This window comes from Leopardus geoffroyi, chromosome B1, assembly GCF_018350155.1.
Source record: "Leopardus geoffroyi isolate Oge1 chromosome B1, O.geoffroyi_Oge1_pat1.0, whole genome shotgun sequence".
In the NCBI taxonomy this organism is placed as follows: domain Eukaryota; kingdom Metazoa; phylum Chordata; class Mammalia; order Carnivora; family Felidae; genus Leopardus; species Leopardus geoffroyi.
The window spans coordinates 14,880,029-14,888,680 of record NC_059327.1 but is presented as its reverse complement, the minus strand read 5'-3'; the positions used below and the strand labels follow the sequence as shown (position 1 = coordinate 14,888,680).

Genomic DNA, 8,652 nt, shown 5'->3' with positions numbered 1-8,652 from the left:
AAATGATCTCGTGACTCTACACGCAGTAGTACAGGAGAAGAGAGGGCACAGGCCGAGGGCAGGGGTTGGGGAGGCGTTTTAGAATTGACCGAGATCCGAGATCCGGGTGGCTGGTGGCTGGCTACCGTAGGTCCCTGTAAAGCTTTGCCCTGGGCCTTGCAGCGGAATCTGAGCAGTGTTGTAATGCTAATAACAGCTAGCATTTGTTAAGCTCTTGCTATGGGCTACGCACATTTAATAAGCCTTTCCATTTAATTTTCTGCCCAGTGAAAGACCCACCCTGGGGAACCCCGGCAATCTGGATGGAGGCCTAGCCCACCTGCGCCTTGCAGCCCTTCCCTGATCTCCTGGCCAGCCTCCAAGTCCCTCCTCTGCCCAATCCTCCTTGTCATGAAGCCCACGTGGTTATACCTGCTTCTCCATCGTGGACTCTGGTCCTCCTGCTCTCTATCTCATGGCTGTTGTCTTGGGGCAGGGCTACCTTGGACCCATGTGATAGTAGCGACCTCCTGTTGTTCAACTCTGGAACTTTTTGTCTAGTTCCACAGCTCTGCTGAGCGCCACCTCCTCCTGCATATGGGTTTGAACACCAACAACTTGAAGAATACAACAATAAACACTTTTTTATAGATGCATAGGAAAAAGGTGGCTGAGACATTGACAAGTAATTTGTTTCTAAATGCTTGTGTGACAGAGGCACTGCTGAAAAGTTCACAAATGTGCCCACCTAATTTTATCATCTCTTGTTTATATACCGAATTAGGAGGTTCGTGTTCCTAAATTGTAAGCGAAAAGGGCAGTAGGAGAGTTTAAGTGGGGCAGAGACGTGGGATAGCAGCAAATTAAAAGATTGTTCTTCTCCTTGGTTCCACCCTTTGGTTAGCCCAACTGCAAAGTTAGTGTTGACTTCTGTCATCTTCTAAAATTCTACCTATCTGTGGGTGCTTGTATTTCTGGAACACTCACCCAAAATAATAATGTTGCCTTCTCTTCCCCGGTGTTTATTCTGGGTTGTTTGGAGACTCAAAGGAGTTAGTCTCTGGCCTTTATAGTAAAGGGTGAGCATAGATGTTTTTTAAAGGGGGTGCTGTACCTTTAAATTCTGAAAGTGAACTTGGCTCAGGAAGGCCAGCAGTCAAGGTCCAGCCCCTAGAAGAGAGAATAGCTACAGATTCTCCATCCTCAGTCTTTGCAAGGGGACGGCTGTGCCAGCTGAGCGGGCAGGCTCCTGGCAGCATGGCAGCGAAGCTCGGGGCCCTCCTGCTGGTCCTCGCGCTCAGCCTGGTGCGGCCAGCCTCGGCTGGCCGGAAGCTCCTGGTGTTTCTGCTGGATGGTTTTCGCTCAGACTACATCAGTGATGAGGCCCTGGAGTCCTTGCCCGGTTTCAAAGAGATTGTGAGCAGGGGAGTGAAAGTGGATTACTTGACCCCAGACTTTCCCAGTCTCTCTTACCCCAATTACTACACCCTAATGACTGGTGAGTACTGTGTCCTCTTCTGGCTGGTGGAGCTCGGCAGGGGGGGGGGCGGGGGGGAGGGCGGGGGGGAGCTGGAGTCCAACAGGGAACGGTTAGCTCCTGGCATTAATGTCTTATTTAAATGTTCAGGTTTCCCTGGTCTTTTGGGACACCAAAGTTCTTGGCTGAGACTTTTTTTTTTTTTTGTTTCCACAGTAGTGTGGTTCTCCAAAAGTTATCCCAAGGACCTGTTTTGGATTCTCTATGTGGAGAACAGAGAACCACATGAATAGAGGATTTTAAAAGTAGTTGTTTGTTTTACAAACAAAAATTCTGGTTAACTCCGTCCTTTCTAAGTTCAGGCTGAAAAGTCAACAGGTCCTTGTGTGTTTGTACCAAATTCCTTCTGTCCCTTTGCTCTGCAGTCATCTGTCATCCTGGAGGTATTTTAGCTTGTCATTGTGCTAGACTATGAAAACTATACGTGGGGTTCCAGGATTACTGGGAGAGAATTTTTAGGTTGTACATTGAAGTATTACTTAGTAATGCCGCTGGCCCCTCTTTTGTCTTCTTGGACCAGGTAAAATGACGTAGGGAAGAAAAAAAATGTTACTTAGTTGAGATTCCCACCTTTAACTTTTAGTAGGTATTAAAACAAAACAAAAGAAAACAACCCTAGTCAACCCAGAGTGCGCTTGGGTTTGGGAAAGCTGATTTTTGCCTAATTGGTCTTCATCTGGGACGCCCAGTGTGATTCCACAAACTTGATCCTCTATGAGTGCAGTGGAACATACTTTCTGTTCACACAGTTGGATTCCCAGCCTCCAGTTTGTTTTTTTCGCTAATCTTTGTAAGGGCCAGCGAGAGGCTCTCAGAAAGAATTTAGCAAACTGTCCAGGGAGGCTGTTAAGAATGCACTGTGATTGCTGCTTATGCAGGATTTAGCTATATGCTCTGAGCACAGGGAGAACTCTATAAATCATGTTCATGGGAAGGGGATGAGAACTCGTGTATCTCACTATGGATCTCCATGCAGCGGCAAACCCAAAGGAGTCTGGAAGACAAACTGATATCTCTGACTTCATGTGCGGGTCCTGGATGCATGTGTATATAAAAATGCCATAAAATTAAGGTGGGAAGATACTTTGGAGAGTTAGAAATGAAAGCATGGGGAGAAAAAAAAATCCAGATGACACACAAGCAAGGAATTTATTTGCTTATGTTTAATCCCCCCCGCCCCGCCCCCGCCACAAACAACCAGCAAGTGTAAGATAAAAAGGATGAACAAAAGTCCTCTCGTCCTTGCTTGGCATGTGTCTCCCCTCGCAGGGAGTAGGTCTGCAGGCTGCTGGGTCACACATAGATGTTATTGTGTGCCACAGCCCGACCTCAGTTCTGTGCAGGGAGGCTCCCGCATGCAGGCCACCCCCACTCCTGTTGTCCTTCAGAGACTTGCTGGGAGGCCCAATTCATAAACTGCCACGTGCAGTTTTCTCAATCTGAGTGGAAAATGAACAAAATCCATTTGAGAAAGCCAGCCTCCAGTGAGTAAAAGGGGACCGTTACAGCCTCCCCATAGAAACCAAGCCAAGGACATGGCCTTTTGTTTGTCAGACCCACAGTCCTGATATTGGCACGGGGAATAATGGTTGCGAGGCCTCAGTCACTCAGAGGCGAACCTTCTTTTCAAGCTCGGGGTGTTTCCACTTGTCCAGTCATGACAGAAGAGACCTTCCCATGGTGGGATGGGCAGTGCCCATTGGCGTTTGGCAAAATTCTCACCTTCAGTCTCCCCCGAGGAAGCCACAAGGGCCCCATACACATTACGCTTACAAAGTTTTAGATGTTGAATGCATTACTTCATTTGAAAGCCTACTCGATGCTTACGCTGGCTTTCCCACTTTTATAGAAGTGATATTGTACACAGAACGTGTCTAGCAAGGCTCATGTTCTCGTGCACATGTCTCTGGGTTTGATTTGTCTTGTACCTACCGGGTGAACGTGATGGCTTAGAGAAGGCACCTCTGGGAGGTGCCAGGCCATGAGGCTGGTATCATCTCCACCGCCCTGGAAGCGACTCGTGGCTACATTGAGATTACTCCTCCCAATATCATGCTTATTGTCCCACCTGATGTTGAAAAATTCCTGTTTTCATTTAAGGAAGGATATATCCATTGGGAGTTGTACTTAAACATACGGTTTGAGCATTTTATGAACCAACAAAAGAAGTATGCTGGATCCTTTTGGTACTAAAAGATACGCTGTTATAAGGCTCATCAGCATTCATAAGAGAGACTATGATCTCACTTCATTACATAAATTACTGCCCATAAGACATAAAGCCCTTGGTGTTCTTATTTTTGCATAATGAGGAATATTAGGGTATTGGCCTTGGAGCTGGAAAAAGTTGGTTGGAGTCCTCTTGGGGCAACTTCAGGCAACCCGCTGCACTGCCCTGAGCCTGTTTCCTCGGCTTCCGGGTCCGAGTCAGGTCAGGATCTCAGGGACTGCCAGATGCAGACATGCATAGGGAATTAGCCAAAGTTAAGACTGGCACCTCTTGGGAGGTCTAACTGTAAGAAATTAAGCAAATGACTAAAACTCTGTAGAGAGGAGAATTTTTTGTGAAGCCACACGGATGGTGATGGGGCATGAACAGTCACGGGATTTGTAAGCCATCTGGGAAATCATCTAGCCCAGTCACTGACACGAAGCTGCCGTGGCTGATTTTTTTCTCCTTCAAAATATATCTGCATCAGGACAAATGTGAACAACATTCGATAGTATCAGGAAGACTCATCAAGCCATTGATTGCAGGAGATACACAGAATCTTAGAACAGGGCCTTTCATCCAGGGAGCCTGCAGTCAGGTTGAGGAGAGACACATCAGGTACCTACTAATATTCTAAAATGCATGCAAAGGGCTTAACTGTTTCCCTCCAAAATTGATGTGTTGAAGTCCAATCCCTGGTAGCTCAGAATGTAAAGTATGTAAAGATACGGTCTTTGAAGAGGCGATTAAGTCGAAATGAGGCTGTTAGAGTGGGGTCCTATCCCATCTGACTGATGCCCTCTGAAAAGAGGAAGAGACACCAGGAATAAATGTACACAGAGAAAAGGCCATGTGAGGACACAATGAGAAGGCTGCCATCCGCAAGCCAAGGAGAGAGGCCTCACCAGAAACCAAACCTGCTGACACCTTGATCTTGGATTTCCAGCCTCTAGAACTGTTGTTTGGCTACCCAGTCTGTGATATTTTGTTATGCAGCCCTAGCAAACGAATACACAAAGGACCAGTGGGTGCTTTTCCTACTATGCGACAGAAGACCAGAAGGGAGGAAAATTTTCTTTCAGTTGGAGTAGGATGTGAAGCATTTTGAAAGAGGTGGGCTCTGAGCTGGAATAAACAGCCACAAGCACGGCACACATATCATTATATCTTACTTTATGCCTAAGCTCTCTTTCCAAAGAGCTGTGTCTGAATCAACTTAATCTTGGTTAAGACGCAACCACAGTGTAACTATTCTGCTTTCTGTTTTAATCTCTCTTACTATGGATCTTTTTGGAAAGCTCTTCTCTGTGAGGTAAATCCACATTGAAGTGAAGTTTAACATAAAATCCATGGAAGAAAAACAGTGATTTGGTCAATCCAGACCATGGGTAAGAGAAAATGCTGGGTAGTCTTAAGGCAGCATAACTTAGCATCATTTTGTCAAGGCCAATGGCAACATTTGTTTGTAATTCTTGAACACTCCTGATTAAGCACTTGGAGAAAGTAGTCCAGAAATGCTCTGAGTAGCAGGGAAACTGGTCTAGAATTTAATCTTCACTGAACATAATCTACCAAGAGACAAACATATGCTGAAATTAATTTGCTCTGCAATCTGTTATTATCAGTTCAGCATTTAAAAACTAGTAAATAAAGTACAGGGAGGTTGGGCACTTCACTCCAGACACCAAAGATTGTCAGTAGCGGGACCAAGATTAGAGAACAGGCATCAGGGACCAGATTCTCACACAGCAATTAGCAGGGCCCTGACCCCAGTCCTGGAGTTCCCAGGAAGTTGTGCATAGGACCTGGGACCCAGGGACTGAAGTCTCCTCAAGAGCAGTCCAGGAGGCAATAAGAGCCTGAATAAATGTGCTTTATTGATCTTCTACTGGGATCAAAGCCAAACCAAGGGTGTTAACCATTAGCATTGATATTTGTGCCAACATATTTCCTATTGCACTCCTAGAAATTACACAGAAGCAAATTCTCCCCAGATATCAAGGATCCAACACTCTGGAGGAGGAGATGGCAGGTTGAAGCATGCTTTTCCCTGCCTTTGTGAAAATAGCTGATTTAAATTAAAACCGGCCGTCATTTGGACCAACGGAAATCAACGCAGAAAGTACTTGAGAAATCATGTTTTGAGAAAAGCCCACCTCCTCAGTCTTCTGGAGAATTCAGGTTTTACTTGTTGGGCTGCCTGCAGACCCCTGCACACCCGCAGCATAAGCAGCGTGGACATGGCCTCCAGGGCTCCCTCTCCTCCCCTTCTCTGAAGATCGGCATCTGCTCAGGGACAGTCACCCCAGCATGTTAGCTTCCCCAGACTGAGATGCTCCTGGAATGCATGGTGTCTGGTATGCCCTCGACTTCTCTCATTCTCTCCTGCTCAAAACCAAATCCCACTATTGTTTTCACCAAGGGCCTCCTCATGGTCAAGGGTCAATCCTCAGGCTTTGATTTCTGGCCCAGGAACAGTGCTTAGCTGGACTATGCTTCTCCTCTGGACAGCTTTCTTGGGTTCCTCTTGTTTTACCCAAGGCTCCTTGTCCCCTCTGTTGTCCCCTTGGTCCCCTCTGTTGTTCCTCCACCTCTTCCCCACCTCCCTTTCTGCCTCAGCCCAAGTAGGCTGTACTTTCAGAAAGTTGGATGGCAAAGCCTGTCCTCCTCTACCTCCATCCCTGGAGTCTGCACCCTCTGCTGCCCAGAGCTCCCCAACAGCCCCTGCTCCCTCCAACCTCTCTGCCCTACCTTCTGCCTGTCTCCACAGACGACCAGAGTAGTCCTTCTACAGCATGTATCCGATCGTGTCTCTCCTCCATTCAGACTCTCCAGGAGACTCTGCTTCCACACTAAGTAAAATCTGAAGTTCTCTGAGAACCCATGTGGCCACCCCGACCCTTTCTGGCCTCATTCCTGACTCTCTTCTTCACCTGTTCTGGGTACATGGCCACCTCAGGACACTTCAACTTGCCATTTCTTCTGGCTGGAATGCTTTTAACCAGAAAGACCCAAGGTTTGCTCCACTGTTTTTTTTTTCCAGATTTCTTTCCTGAAGTCACTGTAGTGGATCTGCCTTTCTTGCCCTCTAACTGAAGAGCCCACATGATGCCGTCATTCTCTCCTTAATTTTCCATCTCTGCACCATGGTTTATTTATCCTGTCTTCTTCAAATAAAATTTATTATTGTGAAGCAGCATTATAATAATGATTAAGGGGCACCTGGGTGGCTCAGTTGGTTAAGCGTCAGACCTCGGCTCAGGTCACGATCTCATGGTTCATCAGTTCGAGCTCTGCCTGGTGTCTGTGCTGACAGCTCAGAACCTGGAGCCTGCTTTGGATTCTGTGTCTTCCTCTGTCTCTGCCCCTCCCCCTCCCGTGCTCTTTTTCTCTCTCAAAAATAAACATTTAAAAATTATTTAAAAAATGATTAAAACATTCAGAGTTTCAAGGAACTTGTTGATTATTCTTTTGGTTCCAGATACTCCTAAACCAATAAGGAGGAGAAAATACTGAAATTATGCTTTGCTTTAGGAAAGTAATTAACAGCCATTTAGGTGAACTGATTACTATTTGTTTCTAATAGTCTTAGGTATCTCAAAATATGTCTATCCATTCTGTTTTGAATTTTGACTGTAAGGTTGGGGCAGCAAGAGGGTTGGAAGGAGAGTCAGCCATGAGGAGGGGGCTGTGCCGAAGTAGGGAATCCAAGGCCTGGGGTGTTGAGAGGAGATTTAACCAGAACACTAGCCATCAGCAAAGCCCAAGAGAGAACCTAATTCTCGCCAAGATTGCTGAAGCCAAGAAAGCAGAGGCAACAGTGAAGCCTGAACAAGGCAAACGGTTCAGAACCACTAGAACATCTGTAAGAGGACAGGGAAGGCCAAATGTCCTGTGGTTCTGGCTGTCAGACCCTGGGACGGGTCTGGCGGGGCCATCCTTATGTTCTGAGCCCCCCATCCCAGATTGCTTAAGGAGCTAGGCTGTGAACACAGGCATCATGAGTCTCCTTAGATATCTGAAAATAGGAGATAGCACTGTGGGCTGAATTCCACAAATGTGTGTGTTGAAATCCTTACCCCCAATGCCTCATTTGGAGATGAGTGTCTTTAAAAGAGTAATTAAGTTACAATGCGGTCATTCAGGTGCTCTCTAACCAGTATGACTGATGTCCTTGCAAGAAGAGATCAAGACACAGGCAGGCACAGAGGGAAGGCTATGTGAAGACACAGGGAGAAGACGGCCATCTAAAAGACAAGGAGAGGGGCGCCTGCATGGCTCAGTCGGTTAAGCGTCCGACTCCTGATCTCAGCTCGGATCATGATCTCACAGTTTGTGGGTTCGAGCCCTGCATTGGGCTCTGCACTAATGACGCAGAGCCTGCTTGGGATTCTGTCTGTTCTTCTCTCTGCCCCGCCCTAGCTTGTGCGCTCCCTCTTCTCCCCCCGCCCCTGCCCCCCCTCAAAATAAATGAATAAACTTAAAAAAAAAAAAGCAGAAGAGAGAAGCCTTTAGGAGAGACCAACTCTGACAATGCCTTGATTTCAGATTTCTGGCCTCCAGAATTGTGAAAAATAAATTTCCGTTGTCTAAGCTACCTAGCCTGTGGTGCTGTGTGATGACAGCTCTTGGAAAGAAATACAGACGGGATGGTGACACCAGGCTGCTGACAGAAGAATGAAGTTATCCCTAGACAGACTTTTTCTGTCCCCCACATGCAGAGAGTTTCCAGTGGGTTCTGCCCCCACTGGAGGTGGCCATGGTGTGCTGCTGTCCAAGGGCTGCTGTATGGGTTACAACAAACAGGGTGGCTTAAAGCAACAGTTTATTCTTTCACAACCCCGGAGGCTGGTAATCTGAAATGAAGGTGTTGGCGAGCCTGCGCTCTCCCTAAGGGCTCTAGGGGACAATCTCTTCCGTGCTT

The 8,652-nt window shown here is 46.9% G+C and overlaps 1 protein-coding gene across 1 annotated transcript in view; it reads left to right on the top strand.

The window, feature by feature from the left end:
* Nucleotides 1-1,159: 1,159 nt before the first annotated feature.
* Nucleotides 1,160-8,652, top strand: part of ENPP6 (ectonucleotide pyrophosphatase/phosphodiesterase 6) — a 118,269-nt gene continuing 110,776 nt past the window's right edge. Inside the window, exon 1 of the mRNA XM_045452889.1 lies at nucleotides 1,160-1,477. Within this exon, the coding sequence (XP_045308845.1) occupies nucleotides 1,237-1,477 (241 nt within the window). The 5' untranslated portion in view covers nucleotides 1,160-1,236. The remainder of the gene's footprint in view (nucleotides 1,478-8,652) is intronic.